At 36.9% G+C, this 26247-nt stretch overlaps 1 protein-coding gene across 4 annotated transcripts in view; it reads left to right on the top strand.

Annotated features, from left to right (window-relative positions):
* Herc4 (HECT and RLD domain containing E3 ubiquitin protein ligase 4) overlaps positions 1 to 26247 on the top strand; it is a 119936-nt gene that overhangs the window by 58325 nt on the left and 35364 nt on the right. For all 4 annotated transcript variants that reach the window (XM_023716151.1, XM_004632038.3, XM_023716150.1 and 1 more), the window contains 7 exons: positions 11459 to 11619; positions 18265 to 18341; positions 19098 to 19222; positions 20601 to 20660; positions 20770 to 20881; positions 21369 to 21558; positions 23062 to 23234. In XM_023716151.1, the coding sequence (XP_023571919.1) occupies positions 11459 to 11619; positions 18265 to 18341; positions 19098 to 19222; positions 20601 to 20660; positions 20770 to 20881; positions 21369 to 21558; positions 23062 to 23234 (898 nt within the window). The remainder of the gene's footprint in view (positions 1 to 11458; positions 11620 to 18264; positions 18342 to 19097; positions 19223 to 20600; positions 20661 to 20769; positions 20882 to 21368; positions 21559 to 23061; positions 23235 to 26247) is intronic.

Here is a 26247-nt window from a genome sequence, read left to right as displayed (position 1 = left end):
AGCCTGAGAGAATGTTTTCTCTCCATGTGACCCTCCTTAGGCACACTCTACATCATCGATCACTTTCTTCTGTGGTCCCATAATCTCCTTGATCAGAAAATTTGGGACACAACTGAGTTACATAATGTTACAGTATAGGTTCTCCTATGTCCTGAGTCCTCACTGACCTTGAAAGGCTAGCGCCAAAATGTTGACTGTCTTCATAGCCCTCCTTTTTCCTAATTTTTGGTCTGCAAACTTAAGTCATTAACTCTCCAGAAGAGAAGCTTAATGATATTATTACCCTGTAACAGAGGCAGTTGAGTTTAACCTCACTATCTTTCTGAATATCAAACACCTTATACATAACATGGAACAGGTATTTTTCCATCAAGTGTTGATATGTTAAACTTTAAATCCCTACACAATGTGAAGAAAAACATTTATTTTTCTTGTTAAACTGCTCAGGCTAGGATTTCGAAGACTAATGAGTGGGAGAGGTGAAAGCTGACATCCTTACCGTGTTTGTGGTCTTGAAGGAGAAGCTTCTAGTATTTCTCATTGATTAAAATGCTCACTGTTGAATTTTCTTTAGTGGCATTCCCTATGATAAGGTAGTTTTTAATCTGGTCTGACTCATTCTGTGTCAGTTTGGATGATCATGTGTTTTGGTCATTTTTCCTTTGTTCTGACAGTTTTTTTCTGGACAGTTAACAACTTAAGTTTGCAGACCAAAAATTAGGAAAAAGGGTTATGAAGACAGCCAACATTATATTGATTAGTTTCTGTATTGGGAACTATTCTTGTACTCCAGGAATGTGTCCCACTTGGTTGTGGTCTGTAAGTCATTAATAGACTACTGAATTGAATTTACTTGTGTTGAAGATTTTTTTGTACCAGCAGTTATTAGAAATAATGATCTTGTCTTTTTTCACTTTGCTGTCAGGGCAATGTTGGTCTAAGTGAGGAAATGTTTTCTCTTCATTTGTTTGGAGAATTTTAAAAAGGATTGGTTTTTTCTTTTTAAAGCATTTGGTAGAAGTTTTCAAGGAAGCCATCAGACTAGGGTTTTGATTTTTTTGTTGTTTGGGAAATTTATTTAAAAAATTAATTAATTAATTTGATACAGGGTCTTGCTATGCTGTTCAGACTCGTAGTGATCCTCCTGTCTCAGCCTCCCCTGTGCTGGGATTGCAGATGTGTGCCATCACACTCACTTATTGGCCAGCATAGCATGTCCCAGGTCTGGCACGGTATATAGTACTTGAGATTGAACTCTGGTCATTGCACTTGCCAGGCAGGTGCTTAGCCTACTGGGCTATCTCCTCAGCCCTGTGTAGGGATTTTGACTACAGTTTTGATTCCTTTTTAGGGGGAGAGGTAGGAATGTACTGGGAATCAAATTCAGGTCCTCACACTGGCCAGGCAGGCACTGGGCCACTAAGCTATATATTACCCTGTCTCCTGATTACGTTATTTATTACAGCATTGTTTTGATTTATTATTCTCAGTGTAGTATAATTAGTAATGTGCTTGTAGGAATTTTTCTGTTTTATCTAGGTTAACCAATTTATTGGTGCACAGTTTATATTTTCAAATCCCTATTTTTTTTTCACCTTTCATTTCTAATTTTTGTAATTTGAGCCTTTTTCTCCTTAAAGATTGGTCAGTTTTGTAGATTGTTTTTGAAAAACTAACTTGCTTTTATCGTTGCTTTTTTCCCCATTGTCTTTCATTTCTTTGGGAATTTCACTATGTTCCTTTTTCTACTAGCTTTGAGTTTAGTTGGTCCTTTTTCTGATTCCTTAATTTATAAAGTTATTGATCTAAATTCTTTTTAGATGTCAGCATTTTTAGGTATAACTTTCTTAGCACTACTTTTCCTATGTTCTGTAAGTTTTGGAATGTTGTGGTTTTTTTTTTACCCATCTCTTAAAATTTTTCTTGTGATTGATTTTTGACCCATTATTTGATTGAGTGTTGTTTAATGTCCACAAATTTGAGTTTTCCAGTTATCCCTTCTTTTATACCCTGATGGCTTTTACATTTTGTTTCCATCAGAGAAGATAACTTGGTATGTTATCTATCTTTTAAAATCTGTTGAGAATTAATTTTTGTTCTGATATATGGTCTGTCCTGGAGAATGTCCAGTGTGCACTTTAAAAAAATATGATTTTATCCAGGTGTGGTGGCACATGCCTATAATTCCAGCACATTGGAGGCTGAGGGAGGAGGATTGTTGTGAGTTCAAGACCAGCTTGGACTACAAAAGTGAGCTCAAGGCCATCCTGAACTGCATAGTGAGCCCCAGCCTCTAAATAAATAAATAAATAAATAAATGTGTGTGTGTGTGTGTGTTTATATATGTGTGTGTGTGTGTGTGTGTTGTTGTTGTTGTTGTTGTTGTTGGGTAAACTGTCCTGTAAATATTTGTTAGATCTGGGTGGTTTAATTTTTGCTCAATATTTTTCTTACTCTCTATCTGATATTCTGTCCATGAGTGAAAGTGCGATTTAAAAATCTCCAGTTATTGTCGTAAAGCTATTTTTTTAAAAATTCTGACCATCTTTTGCTTTATATTTTGATAGTCTGTCATTTTATGGGGTATATAAATATTAGAAATATTTATAATTATGTCTTATAGTGAACCTTTATTAATAGATTCTTATGATTTGAATATAAACTTTATATTTTGCCTCAACATAGCCACCCTATGTGCTCTTCCTCTCACTCCCTTTTTCACTCTCTAGCTCTCCTCTCTATTTTCTGGGTGGTACTAGGGGGGTCCAAGGTTTTATGTATGGTGGGAATGCCCTTTAGTACTGTATTATACCTTTAACCCCACCATACTCTCCTTCAGTTATATTTGGGTAGAAATATTTTACCATCCTTTCATTTTCTACCTGTTTATGTTTTTGGGTCTATCTCCAGAAAGCAATAATGTTTTGGTCTGCAACAAACAACATATATGACAAGTTCCAAAAGATTATAATGGAATTGGAAGATTCATTTGTGATACTATAGCCATCATGAGTTCATAGCACACTTAATGCCTTACTCGCTAGCTTATGCATTTAGTATGCTTACTGTTTATACACTAATGAAAAAGCTTCCTATACAATGCTGTCATGAACCCTGGCAGCACACTCACATATTGCATGTTTGTCGAGCCTGGTGATCCTCATCTTCTCATGTGCTTGATTTGATATTGTTATCATGACCCTGGCATGTACAAGGTCCACTCCTAATGTTGCCAGTAATCGGCCACATATAGTTGACTGAAAAACAAATATAAAGATGGTCTACCAAGATGAAAAGTCTGCTAGTTTTGTTTTCCAGTCTTGGCATGTCCCATCCCATCATAGCTGTCATCTTGAAAAACAAGATCAAATGATGACAGTGGAGTGTTACAATGAAATAAAAGGAGCCAAACACAGAAGGACCAGTAGTACATGTTTTTGCTTATATTGGAAGCTTAAAAATATGATCTCATAGAAGACTAGAATAGTAGTTACAGAACTTGGGAAGGGTAGAGGTAAGGGAATATTAAAGGATTGTTTCATAAATACAAAAAATACAGTTAGAACTATTAACTTCTATTGTTTTATAGCACAGTATGGTGATTAAAGTCAGCAATTTATTGTCTGTTTCAAAATAGGAATTTAAGTGTTAAGACAGAAATGATAAACTGTTGAGGTGATAGCTATGAGTATGTTAATTACCCTGATTTGGTTATTGTATTTATGTGCTTAGCTATTACATTGTAACCCATAAACACATAAAGTTGTCAATCAAAGGGAAAAAAAAAGAATAAAATCTTCAAAAATCTGCTTCATGCAAGGCTGAAAAACACTTGAAAAAGTGTTTTTAGAAGTGTTTTGAGAAAGAGCCATTATTGCCACAGAAAAACTGCCGGTGACCTAGGTGCAAGACTGGGCAGCACAGCACAGCCCTCACACCACCATGGTGATTGATGCCAAAGTAGAATGGTTGCCTGCATTGTTGAAATACAAGGGCTGGATGCGACTGTAGTAAGTTACTGCTAGGTCTTGGTGCTTTAAATGATTCAGTAATCATAATTATTACATTGAAAGTGAATGCTAAACTCTAGGGAAATTACTTGCCAGTGCAAATATTCAGTATGGATGAAGCCTTTCTTTGGGAAAGGAATCTCTGAAAGGTCTTTTAGCCATCAAGGGGCTATGTCAGGTTTCAGGGCCTTACAGACTGGTTACTGTCATATGGGGGCAGTGTTGCAGTATATTGATCATAAGACCCTTTATGATTTGGACCCTCAAGCATACCATTAAGCATGCTTTGTGGGTAGACTTAAGCAGTAAGAGCTAACGAATGACCCAGTGCCTTCTAAGATGCTCTCATGAATTTCTGTGCCACTGAAATGGAGAAGTACTGTTTGGAGAATAACAAGCTTTTGCTCATCTTGATTTGTATATTTTGTGATGGTCACACAATGAGCAAATTGCCTAATGATGGATTTCTCAACAGATTACTGTCATTAAGTGGCATCTTTTATGTACAGCTGACTTCAGGATAGCATTTTGACTATCTTGGTCTTCTCCCTGTTCTTCTTTTCCCTCTCTTCTCTTTGAGACAGGGTCTCACTGTATAATTCAGGCTGGCCTTCAGTTCACTATGTGTCCCAAGCTGACCTGTTTGCAGTGATCCTCCTGCCTCAGCCTTTCCCAAGTGCTGTGATTACAGATATGCACCACCACTGTCTGGTTGCATTTTTGTTTTGGTATTTTTTACAGCAATTTTCTTTGTGGTTGAAGTGAGAGTTTTTTGTATTTTATGCAGGGTTTCACTGTGCATCTTGGACTGATAGTGATCCTGTTTTCAGCCTCCCCAGTGCTGGGATTATAGGCATGTGCCACCATGCCTGAACTCAGTGGCAGGCTCAGCGCACCCAGGGGCGGGACTGGCATGGCATGTGGTGCCAGGGATTGAGCCCCTGTCCCTGTTCTTGCCTAAGCAGGCGCTTAGGCTGCTGAGCTATCTCGCCGGCCCTGGAAGTTAATTTTAATATCCTTGTTATAGCACTTTGATTAGAATTTTATAATAGCTTAACTTTAATGCATACAAAAATTTCAGTCTTACACAATTCTCCACATTTTATTTTATCATATCATACAATTGTATCTTTTTTTATTTCATCTTTCTCTATTGTGTATCTAAGACTCAAACTTACTATTGTTTATTGCATCTGTCTGTTAAATTATGTAGAAAGAGATAACAGCTGAAGTTACAGTGATAGCTACTGTAACTCTGTGTTTGCCTTTAGTGTAATCTGTGTTTCTTCATATAGCCTTCAGTTACTGTCCAGTGTCATTTCATTTGAACCTAAAACTCATTTCTTTGCATTTCATACAGGGCAGGGCTGGTAGTAAAAGATGTTTTCAACTTTTGCTTATCTGGGAATATTTTAGTTCCTCCCTCATTTTTTAAGGAATTTTGCTGGAATACAGGATTTTTATCTGATAGTTTTTCTTATTTTTTTAGTACTTTGAATGTATCAGCTCTGTGAGTTCCAGTCTCCAAAGTTTCTGATGAAAAACATATCCTTAACCTGGTTGGCAGTGTCTTTTATATGGCGAATCCTTTCTCTCTTGCTACTGTCAGGATCCTCTGCTGTGTTTTCTCATCAGCTTGAGTATGTGTCACTCTACATGGCTTGCTAAGACAAATGGTGTTCATAGTCACTTATTTATTTATTTTTTTGGTGCAGGGAATTGAACTGGAGACCTCATGCTTACAAGGCATCTCAGGCCTCTGTATTCCCATTTTTTTTAAAACCAATTTTGGGGGCTATTTTTTTTTTTTTTTTCTAATCTCTTTCTTTCCTTCTGGGAATCCTACAGTACTTATGTTACTTTACTTGATGATGTCCTTTTTTTTTTTTTTTTTGTGGAACCAGGGATTAAACTCAGGCCCTTGCACTTGCCACGCAAGCACTTATTCTACTGAGCCATTTCCCTGGCCCCGATGATATCCTTAAGGGACTAGGACATAAGTCTCTTAGTTTCTTTTCACTTTCTAAAAATATTTTTTTCTTCTCTTCCCCAGATTCAGTAATTTACTGAATTACTGAATTGGCTTAATCCTGAAGTCCCAACTAATTGGGATTCTGACAAAAGGAGTACAAATTTGAAGCCAGCCTGGGCAACCTATTAAGACCTTGTCTCAAAATAAAACATAATAGCTGGGCATGGTGGCACACTCCTATAATCCCAGCACTCTGGAGGCTGAGGCAGGAAGATCCTTGTGAGTTGAAGACCAGCCTGTGCTACAAAGTGAACTTAAGGCAAGCCTGAACTGAGTAGTGAGACCCTGTCGCAAAAAGAAAAAAAAAAAAAAAGACAAGACAATAAATAAATAAGCAATATATTTTTACTAGTTTTATCTTCAGTTTTGCTGACTCCTTCTCTCTCTCCCCAAACCTGCCATTGAATCTCTAGTGTACTTTGGATTTCAGTTATTATAGTTTGCAATTTCTATTTAGGGTTTCTCTTTTAGTTGCTGTTTGCATTATGTTTGTAAATTTTTTCCCCTCGACTTTCTCCATGTCTTCCTTCAGTTATTTGATCATCTTTAAGATAGTTGTGTTAGTCTTTGTCTTTTTAGATTTGCTGGGTTTTTTTTTTTTTTTTTTTTTTTCAGTGATAGTTTCTCTGTTTTTTTCCTTCAGCTTGGCTGTACTATTTCTTTGCCTTTGTGATTTTTTTGTTTGTTTGTTTTAAACTGGGCTTTTAATTCTAGAACTGTGATAAATTTTGGAAGTGAGATTCTTCCCTGTTTTATGCTCTTGTTTTTTTCTTTTTTATTGTTACAATTTCATGCCAGAGATCAACCCAATATGTAAACATAGGATTCTCATGTGTCTTTTTAACCTGTACCATACTTGGGTGTACAATTCTGACTTCCTATAAATTGTTTCTTTGGAATGTCATACACCTTAAATGTCTGGCAGCCAGCAAGGGAAAAATGAAAATGAAAGAAGGGGCAAAAATAAAAATGGACAGCAGCATTGTAAATGCCCTGAAAGTCTTTTTAGTTAGACCAGAAGAGATTATATAACAATGCATGTCTGTTGTCTGCCTTTCTGAACCTTTATAATCAGAAACAGCAGTCAGTGATTGGAGCACCAGTACTACTTCCTGTACAGAGTCCTGATTGCCTACCCTGGGCCCTAGAGGCTGAATGCAAGCTATTCCTGGCACACCTTGTGTCTCAGTTACTCTTCTCTTGTTGCTGGGACAAAATACCCAGCACCCAAAATGAAAGAAGGAAAGGTTTATTTAGCTCAGTTTGTGGAGCTTTCAGTCCATACAGTGCTAGCTTCAAGGCAGACTAGCACAGGGCAGAAGGCAGCAGTTCATGGCAGCATAATACAGCAAAACAGCAAGAGCAAATGGGAGGAGTAGCAGCAACAATGGCAACAGAAGCAAAGTATGTCCTCCTTATGTTGCATTCAGGCTAACTGCCCCAGGCTGATGCATACTCACAACCACAGTCCCAGTGGATCATGAGTTAGTCACAGACTCCAGAAGCCTACCCCATGACTGCATGAGGCTTTGGGGGAACAATTAGACACAAACCTTGCTAGATAGGGGTTCTGTCTGTGCTGTGAGCTCAAGCTGAAGCACACCCAGTTTGTCCCCTCACTCTTCTCCTATAAGTTAGAAGCCCTTGAGTAGACCTCAGAATTTCAAAATGGTTTTTTAGTTTTGTTTTTTCCTGCCAGTGCAGTTGACATCAAGGAAGAGATGCAGATTCTTGATGCTTTCTTCTTTAATATCTTTCCAGAATCCAACTGTTTTGCTCACTGTTTGAAATTTCTTCAGTGTCCAGCTTTATCATGCTAGTGTTGCCACAGAGTAAGTGCCATATATACTTGGCACTAAGGCATCTTGCTAAGTTCTTACCAATAACTTTAATAACTTATTTATGAGCCAGGCATGGTAGCACAGGCCTATAACTTAGCAGTTGGAAGGCAGAGAGGCAGAGGTATAAGGATTTGAGTTTGAGTTCAGCCTTGATTACATGGTAAGGTAGAGGCCAGCCTGAACTACATAATGAGACTCTGTCTCAAGAAAACTAAAACTAAAAAAAAAAAAAAGAATTTATTTGTGTATATAGTAATGTCATCTGAGAACTAACCCAGGTGTGCTTCCTTATTTCTAGTAGTTCTGTCTAATGTGTATACTTATGTTGCCTTAATGTGCTAACAGGAGCATTAGTATGATGTTCACCAGAAGTGCTGACGATCAAGACAGTGTGCTGTTTATTTTTACAGTTAAGCATCGTGTTTGCCTGAAGTTTAATGTTCTTTCTTTATTTATTGAGACATGACTTTTCTCCTTTAATCAATTAATACGGTGAATTGGTAGATGTTTCTGGCTATCAGCAGCTAAGTTTTTCCTAGAGTAATTCTTAATTTGTTTACCATGTGATATTCATAAATACTACTAGTTTTGGTTAACGAAAATAATATTGCTTATGATTATCATTGAGCTTGATCTACACTTTTATTTTTATCAGTTTTGTTATCAAAGTCATTCTACCCTAATAAAATCATAAATGTGCTCTTATTTTTTGTTTTGTTCTGTTTTTGTTTTTCAAATAGAACAGCTTGAAAGGCTGGTAGACCTTGTGATTGAAGTCATCTGTACCAGGCATTGGAATTTTAAAAACATTACTCAGTTTCTTTAAAGGCCGTAAAGGTAGCTTTTTTCCCCACCTTGAAATAAGTTATTTGGAAATTGAATTTCTGATGAACTTTTCGATTTTATGTAAATTTTAAGCTTACTGGTATAAAATGTATGCTTGTGTTGGTGTCTTTCTGAGTGTGAAGTGTCTGACATAATGATGGCTGCTGCTGTCTCACGTGTGGTTCAGTTGGAGGGGCTCTTCCTCGAGCCTTGCTTTGTTGGGAGTTCTCTTTTGTGAGCTTTGGGCGTAGACTCAAATGCCTCTGTCCCAAGCTACCTGATCACTGAGGTGACTTGGTACAGGCTGGGTGTCAGCCAAGATGGCTTTGTTACCTAGGCCCAGTCCAGGTGGGTGGGTAGTGGGTTCCCTCATGAGTGTGTACTCTGTTGTGTTAATGGTGGGAAATTCAGAAAGAGTCCAGCTCATGGGCCTATGCGCAGGTTGGGTTTTATTTGCATCACACTGACTGACATTTTCCTGATGAAAAACAAAGAACGTGGCTAAACCTAAAGTGAAAGGATGAGGAAGATATGCTTCTCTGTCACCATCAGATGCTACATATGCATTAAGATTTGTTTTTTCAGGGATATATTCCGTTAGCTCCTTGTAAAATAAATAGCTTTTCTTGTAAAGGTAATTTAACTTTGTAAGTATAGTTATTTCTAGCCACAGTAATCATGTAACTGTAAAGGTAGACATAAGAAAGATGTATTATTTCCTTATTAAATGTTTGTTAAAAACATGAAGGGTACTCAGAAGTACCAGAAACATGAGTCCATCGCCATCATGTTCCAAAGGGAAAAAACTCATCTTAGTATAGTAGTGTTTTTGAGCTATTTTTAGCAACTCTGGGCTTTAAGGTAGTTATGTTTGTTCAGTGGCTGTGAACCCTGACTTCATCCTGGACTAAAGTAATTTGGAGAATTTTAAAAAGTATTTATCATTCTTTTGGTTTACCCAAGACAATCCCACTGTGCAGCCAGGCTTTTGAACTGTATCCTCAGTAGACCAGTTTGAAGAAATGTTCAGCAAACTCACATTACAGTAATTTTTAAACATTTACTACATTTCTTTGATATATCATGATGGGCAGAAAGGGCAAAATGTTAAATCTTGTTCAACCAAAGAAGTTTGTAAAGATTCCATTTAAGATTTCTGATGTTAAAAGGTATCTTTGCTTTAAAATTTTTGGTTCATATTGGCTCACATTGCTCTGAGGTAAGATGGTTGTTAGAATGTACTTTCTTTTCTAATAATGTGGCAAACCATCCAACCTGTACAGCTTCTTGAACCCAAATACCTTTTAAAATGTATAATTGAAAACCAATACTATTAGTCTATATTGATTCTGAAGTTACACTGAAAGTATTTGGCAGTCTAGGTAATGTATTAATTGGAATGCATTGCTAAACCATCCAAAACTGCTTTAAAACAATTATTTACTTAGCTAATAATTCTGTTGTTCCGTAATTTTGGCTGGGGATAGTGGGGCTGTTTTCATTTTAGCTGAACCCAAATAATCCACTTGTGACTTGGTTTAGGGCAGGAGGATGGGGATTGGTCTGGCCAGAACTTCGGGTCTTTCTTCCATATGGTGTCTCACACTGTAGCCACTAAACTTGGGTTCTTCTCTTGCTAGGGTTGGGTTCCTAAAGAGAGGGAAGAGCTGCGAGTCTGCTGACAAAGCAGTGAGCTTATGAAGCCACTTGTGATGTTTAGAATGGAGACACTGTTACATCTGTGTTCTGTTGGTCAAAGCAAGTGATAGGTCAGAATCTGGATTTAAGACATGGAGAAGAGTCTCCTTGGTGAGATGTGAGGCAAAAAATGAGCTGTAAGACCTAGTGGAAGCAGGAAGGAGACCTGAGACATCAGCCCCTCTCAGTAGAGTCACCTTGTGAAAAGTGTACACAACGAACAACTACCCTGCTGGCAATAAAAGAGATTAAGAAACCAATAGAATGTCTTAATTTCAAGATGTGACATTTGTCTGTTTTTGAAGAGGAATGAATCTGTGACATTATAGGAATTATGTTTGAGAATTCTCCAGTCTTTACCAAAGACATCAAACCTGAGAGTGAAGAATACAAGGCCTAAATTGGGTAATAATATTTAACTCCTCCTAAACACAGTGAAATACCACAGGAAATTGGACAGATTTGTGGGAGGGCAAACTGGTAGCCTGTCTCTAGTCTTTGCAGCTCCTTTGGTGTTCTTTGATCATAGGAATCTGGGTTTGAGTGTGAAGGGATCAGTTTGTATAGAAGAAAGCGAAGGGGGCCGGGGAGATGGCTCAGTGGAATAAGCGCTTCCCTGGCAAGCGCAAAGGCCTGAGTTCAATCCCTGGTTCCACCAAAAAAAAAAAAAAAAGAAAAAGAAGAAGAAAGCAAATACTGTTTTCTGTTGCATTCAGTACTGCAGCACTGGGCAATTCTCAGCCTAAAACTTCCGGCGGTGCTCCAAGAGTAGATTGGAAGAGCCCGTTGGATAATGTCTGCTGATGCCACTGAATGATCTGCAAGGGATTTCAGTACAGAGCACACCACTTTCTGGGACTATGCCTGTAGTCTATCTGTGTGGATACCACATTCATTCTGTATAGATTAAAGCTATTTCACATAGAATTTATAAAACTTCTTAAACTCTTTAAAAGTAATTATTTTTAAAGAGAAAATGTCAGTTTACTATATTCTTGATTTCAATTGTTAAAGGTAGCATTAAACTGAGGATTTCTGCTGTTTCATTCTAGGCAGCATACTTCTGCTTTTGTTCCTTCATCAGGAAGAATTTATTCTTTTGGGCTTGGAGGAAATGGACAGCTGGGAACTGGTTCAACAAGCAATAGGAAAAGTCCGTTCACTGTAAAAGGAAATTGGTTTCCATACAATGGGCAGTGTCCTCCAGATATTGGTAAGTTTTAATAAGATTTTGCTATATGTGTTAAAGTTGTTACAGTGTTGTTTTTGAGCTGGGCATGGTAGCAGACATGTGTAATCCCAACTCTTGAGAGGCTAAGGCAGGAGGATCACCATGAGTGAGGCCAGTCTGGGCTGTGTAATAAACCCAAGGCCAACCTGAACTACAGAGTAAGACCTTGCTTCCCCCACAAACAATTTTTGTTTAAGTATTGCTTTTAAGTGATGAGCCTTTCTATGTTTGCAAGAATTCTAAGGTACATTGTTGTTTGCTATTGTTTAGCTTGCTTATATTTCCTTATGCATACAAGGAAAATTCTGGCTAAAGTGTTTCATAAGGTGGATCATAAGGAAAATATGTAGTGGCTAGATATTAGTTAAGGAGTTGTGTTTATTTTTGATCTTATTAAATTGGAATAAAATGCAAAAACATAAAATTTACTTACTTTGCCATTCTAAAGTTTAACAATGCCTTGACAAAGTATGTGGTATTTTTGTCTAAAAGCTAGATCATTTAAACAGCAACTCTGCATATCTTGTCTCCTCCCTATTCTTGGCAACCACTGTCCTGTCTGTCTGTCTCTGAAACTGCCTAGATTCTAAGCACCTAATACAGATTCATACAGTGTTTGTCTTTTTAGGACAGGCATACTTCACTTAGCATAATGTCCTTAGTGTGCATCCATATTGTAGCATGTGTCAGGATTTCCTTCCCCTTTAAAAAGCTGCATAGTATTCCATTATATGTAGATGCCACGTGTCCTTTATATATAGACGGTTTGCTGTAAATAATGCTGCTGTGGACATGGATGTACAGATTTTTGAGATCTTTCTATTTATAGAGTACATAGAGGAATTTTTAATTATGTACCATTTTCTATTTTTTAAAAATTTGAAGTATATACATTTATTACCTATTTGTGATACTAAATGTTTTAATTTGCTTTTTATATCCCTTCTACTTTAGCCAAATGTGTGTGAGTGTGTGTGTGTCTTTTTGAAACAGGGGCTCACTATGAAGTTCAGGCTGGCCTTGAGTTCACTTTGTATCCCAGCTTAGTCTTCAACTTGCAGTGGTCCTCTTGCCTCAGCCTCGGAAGTGCTGGGGATTACAAAAGTGTGTGCCATTACACCTGACTCCAAATATGTATTAATTTTTAGTTTCCATTATTTTGGCATTATATCTGCTTATTTTTTATTGACATAAGTATGCTACTTAGAAAATTTGAAGTATTTCAGTACTGTTTCTGCACCTTCTTGGTTAGGTACTATAACCAAGATGTACTTTTTATGTTTTTGTTTCTTTATTTTATACTTTATTTTGTATTTCTAAGCACCAAATATATACTCATACAGTGTTTTTCTTTTTAGGACAGGCACATTTCACTTATCATCCAAACTATTCCTCAGAATTATTCTTACATTTATTTTATCTCTTGATGGAAATTAGCATTCTGGGTTATACATAAAATAAAAGAACTATGAAGTAGGGGCCGAGGAGATGGCTTAGTAGAATAAGCACTTCCCTGGCCAGCTCAAGGGCCTGAATGCAATCCCTGGTTCTGCCAAAAAAAAAAAAAAAAAAAAGCCATGAAGTAATATAGAACTTCAAATCTGGACATGGTGGTGCATGCACAACTGTAATTCTAGCAATTGGAAGGCTGAGGCAGCAGGATAACAGCAAGTTCGATCCCAGCCTGGGCTACATAGTGAGTTGAAGACCAGTTTGAGCCACATAGGGAGACGTATTATTATTTTTGTGTCCTTGGCAGCATGTTTGTGGTTTCTTTTTATAAAAGTTATTGTTAGTAACCTAGCAAAGAAACTTGGATTTTAACCAGTATGAATACTGTAAGGAATCATATATTTTTGTTTTTTATAAAACAAAAGTGGTCTCTTGGGGATGCATTTTTTCACTTTTGTAGCTGAATACCTTGAAATATTTGCGTTGAAAAGAAAATTCAGGTGGGGTTTAAAAAAAGAGATGGAGTTTTGCTCCATCTCTTTGTATTTTAGCTACAATTTAATTGCATCAAAAAAATTGTTCATACATAATAGCTAAATGATAGAAACAACTCAGGTGTCCAAATGGAATATGATGGAGCCTTTAAAAAGAATGAGTCACATATGCCTATACCTAGATGAAACTATTACCTTGAAAATATTATGCTAAATGAAAGCAAACAAACTCACAAGGATAAGTAATACACGATGCCAGTTATATAAGGTCCTTAGAACATTCACATTTATGGTTACTAGCTGCTGAAAGGTTGAGGGAATGAAAAGGTATTGTTTAATGGGTTACTACTTGGTAGAACGAAAGCTCTGGATTGATTAGTGATGATGATCGCATAGTGTTGTGACTATTTAATGTCACTGCTTTGTGAACTTAATACTTAAAGTGATACATTTTATGTGATTTTTTTTGTCATAAAGAAAAGTTGTTTTTAATCATATGCTATTATAGAGCTACATACAAATTAATTAGCTGAATATCAATCCAGTAGTTTTCATTGTTTTCTGCTGCAGAGTGGAATTTGAAGTACCTGCTCTGGATCACACTGACAGCACAGTCTGTCTGGTGTGGCCAAGGCCATGGGTAAACAAAGACATTTTAACAAGTAGGATATTCCAGTGGTTTAGTTACTTTCTGTAGAGCTGCAAGAGGGCAAACTTTTCTTTAGAATGTGTGAAAGTTTAAAGAACTGTCAGTTTGCTGAGGTTCTGCATTGCACTGTCACAGACTTGAACAGTGCACACTTATTATGTCAGAGTTCTGGGAGCCAGACATCCTAAAAATAAAGTTGCTTCATTCTGAAGGCTGTTGGGAACAGTCTGTCATATAATGTGTGTCAATCTGGTGGTTTCCCTGCAGTCTTTGACATTCTTTGTCATGAATTAATCTTAAATTAACATGGCATTTTCAGTGTCCAGGTCTGTGTCCAAATTTCTCCCTATTTCAAAGACTACCAGTTACTGGGATAGGGACCTGTCTTACTCCAGCATGACCTCCTCTTAACTAATCAGATCTACAGTGATTTATTTCCAATTAAAGTCACAGTATGAGGGATGAGGATTAGGGTTTCAACAGGAATTTTTGAGTGACACAGATCAAACTATAGCTGTGGTACGGGGCCTGCACGGCATGCTGGGCGATTAAGCCTGATCGCTGGCAGGCACTTTAGTCTGCTGAGCTATCTGGCTGACCCTAAAGATACCTATTTGAGTGTTGACAGCTACTTACAAGTATTAATTAATGTCAGTAATATTATTTGTTTATACTTAATTATGCATTGATATTATTAGAATTCAATATGTCCACCATATGTTCCAGCTGGCATACTAGATGCATGTGTCTGGATGACAGTCTTAACTGGGGCTTATTTTTTGAGAGGAGCTTTTCTTAGGACCCTGAAAAATCATGCTAGAGCCTTTTTTCCAGTTAGATTTTATTTGGGGAGAAATATGACAATAAAAAACATGCAAAAATTAATACATTTTCATTATTAACAAATGGAAATTTAGAATGCAAAAGGGTAGCAAATAAATCAAACGATTACGCATTAACCCTCCCTTTTCTGTTATTGGGTAGTAGATATAGAGAAGCTATAGTCCAGCTAAAGTAAAGCCACTATATCTCATTTTTAAGCTCACTTAAAAGAAATACAGAATTTATCCTAACCTGCAAGGTAAATTAAAATGTCCATGAATGTGGATTGGGAAACACAGTAAAATTTCATAGACTCTTGACTGGCAGTACACTACTAGTTCCTTCATTAGTTTTTTTTTTTTTTTTCCCTTTTCTCCCCACTTCTGTGTTGGTTTTTTTGTTGTTGTTGTTGTTGTTTCCCAAGAGGATTTTTCTTACCAAGAATAGTGACTACTAAAAAAGGGCATTGAAGAACATTGCAGATGTAGGGAAGAGCATGTTTTTCGCACATCTTACCACAACAGATTATTCATATTTCTTCCAATTTACACTATTTTATCAGGATCAGATTGTCATAAATGAGCTACCTAGCACTCGAGGGGCAGGTGAAAGCCACATGGTACTTGGGGACATTCCAGCATGAGAGAGGAAGGTCAGACACACCTTAGCCAGGCGTGACACGCACCTAAATCCCAGCACTTTTGAAGCTAAAGGCTGAAGAATGTGTCAGTTAAAGGCCAGTCTAAATTCCAAACTGAGACCCTGTCTACAAACAGACAAGCACCTTGACACAATAGAAGATTTTATGGTCAACTGTTCTTTAAGAGAGCTGAGAATCTCCTGTCCATCTATCCATGGTGTCCAGTATGAGGAACATTTAGTCAGTTTTGAGGTGATGTCAGGGCTTGAGCAAGTCCACGAAGGTGTCAAAACCTGTCGCTGTCTAGTGTGGGTCCTTGCTTTTAGTGATAATGGAAATTAAAACAAAAGCACAAATTTACGGGGAAAAGACTTTAATTAGAATACAAGAGAAAATGGTAAGAAATGTTAGTTTGAGGAGCCAACAGAGCCTCCTCAAACTGTTAAGGCTTACTCTCCTTAATAAAGGAGAGTAAGAAAAGTAGGAAAGGACTTCCCCTCGAGCAGCTGTCAGGTACACACCCTTAATGCCATTTTTAAGCCTGTGATCCCAAACATTGTGCACCAGTGCTTGCAGGCATCACAAAAAGGAACCCAACCAGATGGGTTTCCTGACAGGAGCAGACCGCTAACCTGCAGTGTTGTAGTTTTACTGGAATAATCAGTTGGTAATTGGAGCCTGTCTAAATCAGATGCCAATTTATAGAAAACATAGATAAACAAGCAAAATATTAGTGTAAACAGAGATGCATTGAGCAAAATCCAGCCTGCAGAAAATTGCATAGAACAGGGGACCAGGTTTCTCAAACTTCTTGGAGTAATAATTAAGGAAACTAACTTCTAATGGCTAACTTCTGGAAACTCATTCACATGAGTTGCATGTACATTATTCCATGTAATCTCATTCCATGTACATTAGTCATTTATATTTTAAGGAATTTACATAGGAATATTTTGAACATAGATAAGTGATTACTGTATGGCTAAGTCTGTTGAGGAAATAGAATTTCTAAGTGAATTTCATTTAATTTTGTAAGAATAATGGAAAAAATCCGAAGTCAAATCATCAGTTTATTTCATATAGAATTACCCTTTTTAATGTGCTAGTTACTTTCTTTGCCACTTGAACACCATACCTAACATCCACAACTTAATGAAGAGTTTATTTTGACTGACAGTTTGTAGAAGTTTCAGTCCGTAGTCTACTGGCACTAAGATAGGGTGAAAGGGCAGAATGAAGAAGAGAGACCCTTGTCAGCCACACCCTAGCACTGCCTTTTCTGACAGGATCCATCTCCCAGCATCTCCTGGCAACTGGGGAGCCTTGGGACCCCACCTAAAAGCCCCATCCATGAGTGGTGAGGTGGGAAGGGGAGGGCCTAGATACAAATCCTAACAAACATGTCTTAAAATTTGTCTTTGGCCTTAAGATGTCCTTGTGATTTGTGAAAAACCTGACTTTAATGTTCTGCACTCTGAAGTTTTACTCTTAGTATATTCCAGTTAGATGAAATTTGTTTTATGTTGTATTTTTTTTCAGCAAATATTCAGTGAGTTCTTTAAAGATGAAACATTCTGTTAATAGTGAATAAGCAAGAATATTAAAATGTCCTTTTTGTTGAATTTATAATTTTGTAGCAGACATGGTCAGAGATAATACAAGTTAAGGAGGCTTGAATTAAGATGACAGAAATGGATTATATTTGGTAATAGCCAGACTTAACATTACAGTATAGAGTTTTGTTACTTGATAGATGAGTCCTCTGAATATTACCCTTAAGTAATTTTATTTGTACACACAGTTTTGGGGAGCAGAAAAGGATTAGGGTATGAATATTTTTCACAAGAAAATTTATGGCTCCTTTATCCATATTAAATTGCTTCCTGCTTTATACATTTTTGGACTTGTCTTTGTTTTATTTACTAAGTTTTTAATATTTACTGTGTTACTTTCTTTTTTTTATGTATTTAGTACAGAGTCTACAGGGTCTCACTACACAAATCGGACTTGTGATCTCCTGTTTTTAGCCTCCCAAACTCTGGGATTAGAGGCGTGCACCACCACCCCTAGTCTGTCACTAGCTCAGCTTGCCCCAGGAGTAGGGCCGGCACAGCAGGCACACTGGGGATCGAACCCTGGTCCCTACATCTGCCTAAGCAGGAGATTTAATCCGCAGAGTTTTGTGGCTGGCCCTGTGTTTTCTTTTTAAATGATCTTAATTTTTTTGTTTTTTTCTAAATGATCTTTTATAGCATTCATCCTGTTTTTATGTTGTCTTCTGTTGAAACTGAAGTAAACTGAGATACAAACTTTTGTGTGTAACCCAGAAGAAAGACTTACAAACTTAGAGATGCTGCTTATGTTTGTGGGTTCACGTAGCATTCATCATTTAATCAGCCTCAACTCGAGAGCTTTCAGAATATTCAAAATTATTTTATGTCATAGAGTCCATAATTGGGGGAGTTGTAATTAAATTAATTGGTAAACACATCCAGTAGAAAATTTGAGGCTCTTAAAAATGTGATGTAAATCATTGATTTTAATTTTGTTGCAATTCATTTTTACTACAGATTCTGAAGAATATTTCTGTGTAAAAAGAATTTTCTCAGGTGGAGATCAAAGCTTTTCACATTACTCTAGTCCCCAGGTAATAACAAACAACAGCAAAAAACCCAGCTGGGTATAGAGGTACATACCTGCAATCCCAGCACTTGAGGGGCCTGGGAAAATAGATTATGATTTTTTAGGTCACCCTGAGTATCTTAATTACTTTTCTCATTACTGGGACAAAATACTCAATGCTCATAAGTTAAAGGGGGAAAGGTTTATTTTGGCTCAACGGTTTCGAAGCGATTTCATTCCATAGTCAGTTGGCTCTAAGGCAGGGTGGGTTGGTGGAAGAGCATCGCAGGGGAGCAACAGTGTATGACAGGGCAGGCATGGCCAGGGGGCTGCGGCAGCATCAATAGCAGCCCGCTTGCTTTTCTCCCTTGTATTCATTCCATCCAGCGTACAAGCCTGTGGATTGGTGCCAGCCCTACCCCATGTGGGCCTTCCCATTATCAACACCCAATGCTATGCTAATGCCAGTCAGAGTGTCACACACTTTTAATCCCAGTATCACATACCGTAGATGCAGCCAGCTCTGCAAAGCCTGTGAGTGCATAAGGCTTTGGGAGACATCTAGATACAGGCCATAACACTGGGTTATGTAGCAAATTCTGAGCACAGTGAGACCATGTCTCAAAAAAAATATTTTACCCCCTGATCTGTTTGCTAAATTTGTGTTTCATTTTGTTTTTTAAAAAAAGCTCAAAAGCAAATATATGCTGGGAAGTTCTTTGTTTTGAGTTATAGATAGTATCTCTTCCCTCTGACTAATCTCTTTAATTTTAAAATTTAGAACTGTGGGCCACCAGATGACTTCAGATGTCCTGATCCTTCAAAGCAGATTTGGACAGTGAATGAAGCTATAATTCAAAAATGGCTAAGTTACCCTTCTGGAAGGTTTCCTGTGGAAATAGCAAAGTAAGGAAAACATTTTATCTTCACAAAGACAAATACAACCTGTCAACTCTGATAGAAAAAATCTTTATGGGTGTGTGGACAACATCATTTAAACATTTATGTCACTATGTAGTTTTTATATAAAAACAAATGTTTATAATTTCCATAATGATCTTTTAAGAAGTCTAAATTTGTACAAGTTATAAAGTCGATCTTTCATACATACAATGATACACTAAATGAGAAAATATAAAATGCTTTTAGGATTTAATTTGAAATGTGTTCCTTCTAGAGTCATAATGATTGATTGCTTTAATCCATTTACCCCTGGAAGACTTGAATATTCTTTCTTGAATGTTGTGGTCATAAATGAATTTATCTGCACTTAGGCAAAATCCTGAGTTCAGAATCGTATACTCAGTGCATGATTTTGTTGATAGATGAAAGGTGGTATAGCCATGTGCAGAATAATGCTATGCTGTCTTGGTCCACAGTGGACCTCGTACTGCAGTATGTCACAAGGTTTTGGTGGAAGTACAATTCTCCCTATTGGCAAATGACATTATAGCTGTCCTGGTGCAGAGCAATACTTGTGTGTTTGTAGTGATACTCATGTAAATAAATCTACTGCAGTGCCAATTATATGAAAGTACTGCACATAAAATTATACACAGTGTGTAATACTTAGTAATACATGATCATCTTACTAGTAAGTGTATAGCTACCTGCCTATGTATCTATTAAGACAGTACTTACCAGTAAACATTTTCAGTACTGCGGCATACTGTGTTACAGTGTCAGCAGCTTTGTACATCTTATGTTTACTGAATCTCAAGTTTGTTTTGTTCATTGTGGCCTGGGAGCAGTAAACCATACCTTATGTCCTTATAGAGTGGGTGTGTAATAGTCTCTATTGTGTAGGTTTAAGTATATTCAGTGATGTTTCCACAGTGGTAAAGTGATAAAGCCAGAAAACCTATTTCTTAGAACCTACCCAATGGTTGAGTGATGTGGGACTACATGTAAGCTGTTCATTACTTTAGATTTTTTTTTTTTTTTTCCAAACCACAGATTTTCTGAAAATCCCAGAGTGGTCCTCAGAAATAATAACTATAATTATCACTACCAAGTGGAATTTAAAAATTAAATGTGCATGCTTATATAAAAAATTTTAGGCGTTTCCTATTTGTTTGATGAATTAGAAGATAAATATGTTTGTGAGAGTCTAGGGTACACAGTAATACCTTTAGCAGGTATTATGTAATCAATCTTTAGTAATTTGCATAATTACTCATTTTGGGATTTGGTTAGAGGAGTGCTCTGTAATATTGACTGATACATTAAATAAACAACTAAATTTCTCATTTTATTATTCTGCTCTTTTTAAATTTGTTTTTAGTGAGATAGATGGAACATTTTCCTCATGTGCTTGCCTAAATGGAAGTTTTTTAGCTATTAGGTAAGTGGGAATTCCTTGGTTTGCTGAAACTTTCAACTATTAAATAACACATTTAAAAAGTGAAATTATTTCAAAGTGAAAGTGCTCCCCCCCCTTTTTTTTTTTTTAGCAATGATGATCATTATAGAACAGGCACCAGGTTTTCGGGAGTTGATATGAATGCTGCTAGGCTTTTATTCCATAAACTCATACAGCCCGAGCACCCTCAGCTATCTCAGCAGGTTTGTTTAAAGTATTTCATATTTATACTACTATGCCATTGTGTATTTTGTCCCATTTTATGTTTTTAACCTAATTAACTTTTCATTGTCAGAGTTATCATGTACTTTATGTAACTTTATGAAATACAGTAATATAAGAATTAAAATAAGGTTTATTTTAAAGCATTTGTAATTTAGCTGCCAAAGATTTATAAATCTTTCCAGCTATTTTAACAGATTCTTGGTTACTTAACAATGTGTTGGTTGAATCTGTGGCTATAGTGGTGAAAAGCTTCTTAATTCTCTGAATAATGTTTAGGGTTATTTTTCATTGTGCTCCAGGGTACATTCATTCTAAGGTGTTGTCTTTGATTTTGTTTTTCACCATTTCACATTTGCTGTAGTATTGAATTTTTTCTTTAACTTTTTTTTTCCAGTACATTCATTTTAAATGACGTGGATATTTATTTATTTATTTATTTATTTATTTATTTATTTCAAAATATAGGTGGCAGCTAGTTTGGAAAAGAATCTTATACCTAAGTTGACTAGCTCCTTACCTGATGTTGAAGCATTGAGGTTTTATCTTACTCTACCGGAATGTCCTCTGATGAGTGATTCCAACAATTTCACAACAATAGCCATTCCCTTTGGTACAGCTCTTGTGAACCTAGAAAAGGCTCCACTGAAAGTACTTGGTAAGAATTTCAGTATTCTTTTTTCTTTTAGTGAGAATATGCTTGTAAGTTCTTTTTTTTTTGGGGGGGGCTGTTAGAAATTATGCTTCTTTGATTATCTAACAGTTTCCTAGGAAAAACAAATCTGCTTTCCCTTTTGTTTTTTTCTAGTCATTTACTTTTAACTCTTGAAGTTACCAAAGACAAAGCGTGGTAGCCATAGAATTTTAAAGACTAGAGGCAGAATAAAGGAAACTAAAAGCTATTATATTTTTCTTCTTTATTACCTAGAGTGTGATCTTGTTACTAAAGAAATATACAATAATTAAAATTAAACATGAGTTTTAAATTATCTTTATATGATGTCAGACTTGCTTCGTATTTACTTAACTTTCTAATTTCCTGATGTTTGATTTAAATTTCTGTGTTTGTAGACATCCCACATTTCTGTTTGCTCCTGACCTTTCTAGTTTGGGTGCTCCATTTAATTCAGAGCTTTCTTTTTTTTAATACTATTTCTTAGGTATATGGAGCTAAACTATATGAAAGTAATAAAATCAGTACAGGTAAATGTCAAGCTAAAGGTGAGGGAAGAAAGAGTAACAAGGCATGCTGGAATCAGAGATCAGTCAGTGTGTTAGTCAGCTTTTCCATTGCTGGGAGAAAATGCTTCACAGTATAACTTTAAGAGGACTCATAACTTCGAGGGTATCAATCCATGGTCAAGAGTGGCCATATTCTAAGGCAGAGATATGGTGGCAGGGCATGGAAGAAGCAGCTACTTGACTCGTGGTATGCAGGAAACAGAGAACAAGGCAAGAGCCAGAGAGAAAGCCATCGGTCTCCACGTCACATTTCTGACCACCTTCCTCCAGTGAGGCCCCCATCTCCTAACAGCCCAGTTAGCTATAAACTCAACAGTGTGCCTTCCCAGTGCAGCCACCTCACCAGGAGTCTTGGTGTAGGCAAGTTGACAGTCAGGATTAAGTGTCACTAGCAGCAGTAGTTGAGGAAAGCAGAGGCTTGGCTGAAGTATTGCCTCCCAAGTTTCGTAGGGTTGTATTAAATGTAGTTAATGTGGGCATGGACAGGTATGGTATAACTTTGTTTCTGCATTTGATTTTCAGAATTCTTTGCATTGTAAAGGTGGTGCTTCCCAATATTTTAGCTTTATATTGAATGGAGAGATTTGAAAAGATACTTGTTAGAGTGATACAGTTTTAGAATGTGTTTTAGGAATAAAAAAATACTTTAAAACAGTTTAAATAACTTCTTAATACTAGGTATAATGGCAAGTTTTTAATGTAATTTACGCAGCAATATCTGTAAATTCAGTAGGTATTTCATACTTTTTTCTTTTCCCTCCTTTTGAGAGCTTTTATGACAGTGTGCTTCACCTGGGGGATGCATGTTCCTGGGGTTTTCAAAGAGTTAAGAAAAGCCAGAATAATTTCGAAAATTGTGATTTTAAAATTTTATTTTATTTCACTTTATTTTATTTACATGTTTACCCTTTAATCACAGAAAACTGGTGGTCGGTACTTGAACCTCCACTATTCCTCAAGATAGTGGAACTTTTTAAGGAGGTTGTAGTACATCTTCTGAAACTCTGCAAGATCGGCATTCCCCCTTCTGAAAGAAGAATTTTCAACAGTTTTCTTCATACTGCATTAAAGGTTTTAGAAATATTACATAGGGTATGTCCAATACTTTATTTTCCTCTTTCCCTATTCTTGCTAACAGATTTATAATGTTTATTTTAACATTAATATATTACAGCTTTAGATTGGCATGAAAAAACATTTTATAGAAATTTGTGGAAAAGTGACTATAGTTTCCTTTAAAAGAAAATGTGTTTTAGAGTTTTTATATTTATTTTTAGGCTTGTCTGTAGTTGGGCAGAGCAGTAGCATATTAGTGAATTAGAATTCTTGATTTTTTTTGGTGAAGAACATAATTTGTTGATTTAATGATGTATTTTTGTTGTAAGTGGTTATCATGAAAGAGACTGGGTCCTAGTTTTATGAACATTTAAATTTAAGCTCATGTGCTTTTGGTATGAGATACTAATGGCCTCAATCAAAAGAGAATGTTTCATTTAAAACAAGTGACTAATCATAAATTGGAACATTATGTAATTCACTAGTGTGCTTGTTGTTCTTTCCTGCTCATCTTCCCAGTGTAGGTAGTGCCTTTTATACTTGTAGTATTGAAGTTGTGTGAAGAAGTAGTTTCAGCTATTTGAGTACAGAGGGGTGTGAGTCCTGACAGTTGGTGTGTGTATCTTTTATGTCATTTGGTGTTCTTGAGTTGCCATTCAGGTGGGACATGACCTAACGGAGAAGTGTATGTTTCTAGACCAGATTAGCTGAAAAACCTGTGGAACCTTTATTCTTCAGGGGTTTTTGTTTTTCCTTAACTGCTTCTTTTTACTTTCAGGCCCTTTTTGCTTGGAACTTACAGAGGCTAAAGGATAGTCTTTCAGTTTTATGTAAGAAAGAACTGTATTTGTATTTTGAGTTATGATCTCACTGTGTCATCCAGGCTAGTTTTGAACTCACTGTGTAGCCCAGGCTGGCTTTAAATTTGTGGTGTTCCTCCTGCTTCAGCCTCTCAAGTGCTGGGATTATAGGTGTGCAGCACCAAAGCAGGCTGAAGAAAGAACCCTTATGGGTCATTTGTTTTCCTTTCTGTTCTTTAATTGAAGTTCCTGGGTATTCTAAATTATTTAACTCCCTGAACTTTTCCTTTTGTGTATTCAAGATTCCTGCAAAAACAACTAATTTCTCTTCTCTAATGATTAAGAGAATGATGACCCATCTTTCCTAGAGAAACAGGTCATTTTGTAGAGCAGGACTTTGTTTGGTTTGGTTTGGTTTGATAATGTGATACTGTGTGTGGATCAGGACCTTTTGCTTGTCAGGCAGTTGCTTTTGCTGCCAAACTCTCTCCCCAGCCCTGTGGAACAATGCTTCCTTGCTGCCTATGAGGGCGATCAGTCTGCAGTAAACTGCCATCGCAAAGGCCCTCTGACACCTGATGGTTCTCTCTCTACATTTTGTGTAACTTTTGCTTACAATGCAAGAGATTAGTTTTTTTTTTCTTTCTTCTAAACTTTTTTCCTGCTGCTTTGATGAGCCATCCTTTTGAGTTGGACCCGATTCCTAAGTAATTACTGTCTTTATCATCTACTTAACTTCCCACCTTTGAAAGAATTCTTTTTCTCCTTACTTTTTTTTTTATCTTTAGGAACAGGGGTGGGACAACCAATATTTTTATCTTGCATAACTATGGACAAAGCTGGGGTAAGTTATCAATAAGTATAAGGCCCCCCAAGAAAAGAGAAGCCCCTTCCCTTTATCACAGCCTCCATTTGGGGGGGCACAGCTGCTGGCAGCCCAGCCTTGCAAAGGACCCATGCTAGAGACCCAGGTCCCGGGACCTGTGGGTCCTGCAAGGGACATGGCATCAGCTAGGTGCTCGCAGTCAGCAGTACCGTCTCGCTGCTCTGCACACGTCTATACTGCTGTTTAATTTTTTTTTTTTTTTTTTGCGGAACCAGGGATTGAACTCAGGCCCTTGTGCTTGCCAGGCAAACACTCTACTGAGCCATCTTCCTGGCCCCTTGCTGTTTCATTTAAAATCCTTCAAAACTCTTTTGAATTTCAGCTGTAAAAAAGCACAAGATGCCAGGTTCTTGCTGGAGACTTATTTTATTTATTTTTGCAGTACTGGGGATCGAACTTAGGACCTTGCCCTTGCCAAGCAGGTGCTTATGCTGCTGAGCTATCTATACTCTGTCCCAGGGGACCTTTTCTAAAATGACTGAAATTTTAGAATCAGGTAACACCTTATTCCTTGAAATAAAGTAGATGTTCCTCAGAGACTGCTTTTTAAAAATTTTTATTTTGAGATAGGGTCCCCTTAAATTGCCTTAATCCTTCTGCTTCTACCTCCTGAACTAGAATTATGTATCCACAACCCTCAGAAACCTTTTTGATTTTAGAGCCATGATAGATACTAGATCCAAAATTTTTGTTATTTATATTTATTTGTTTACTTATTTTTGATATAGAGTCTTGCTTTGTAGTTCAGGCTAGCTTAAACTATGTAGCCCATTCTGGTCTTTAAATTTATGGTAGCCCTCCTGCCTCAGCCTCTCAAGTTCTGGGATCACAGGCGTGTGCTACCATAGCCAGTTAAGGGTCCAAATTTTGTTAGTTGAAAGTGAAACAAAAATACAGTAACATTTATTGCTTGCTACCAGTATCCACATTAAACCCTCCTTTGTAAATAATACATGAATATACTTAAATTTTCTAACCTTCTGTAGTTTGTACTTTGCCCCCTTTTATTGACTAGACAACTGAATCTCAGCATCAAAGATCATAAACCAGTAAGTAGCAGAACCTGAAAATGCAAATTCTCTGCTGTTTCTAAAACTGTCATTTTTTTTAGTAAATAACATGTTGGGAAGGGAGTTGAACTTCATTACTCTGCTGAATCCAGAAGTTCATACTCTAGCTGGCATTGTTAAATTATGTGTAATATTGTATGGAGTTAAGAGACCTAGACTGGGCATCAAGCTGTGTGTGTGTGCATAGCCTAGGTATGTAGCAAATCAAATCCTGTCTCCAAAAAAAAGACTAGAAACCAAAAGATCATGGTTTAGTTCCTTTTTGATGCTTTCTGTTAATATGATTTTTTTTT

Source organism: Octodon degus, unplaced genomic scaffold (genome assembly GCF_000260255.1).
Source record: "Octodon degus isolate 3935 unplaced genomic scaffold, OctDeg1.0 scaffold00046, whole genome shotgun sequence".
In the NCBI taxonomy this organism is placed as follows: Eukaryota; Metazoa; Chordata; class Mammalia; order Rodentia; family Octodontidae; genus Octodon; species Octodon degus.
This window is presented reverse-complemented; position numbering and strand designations above follow the sequence as displayed.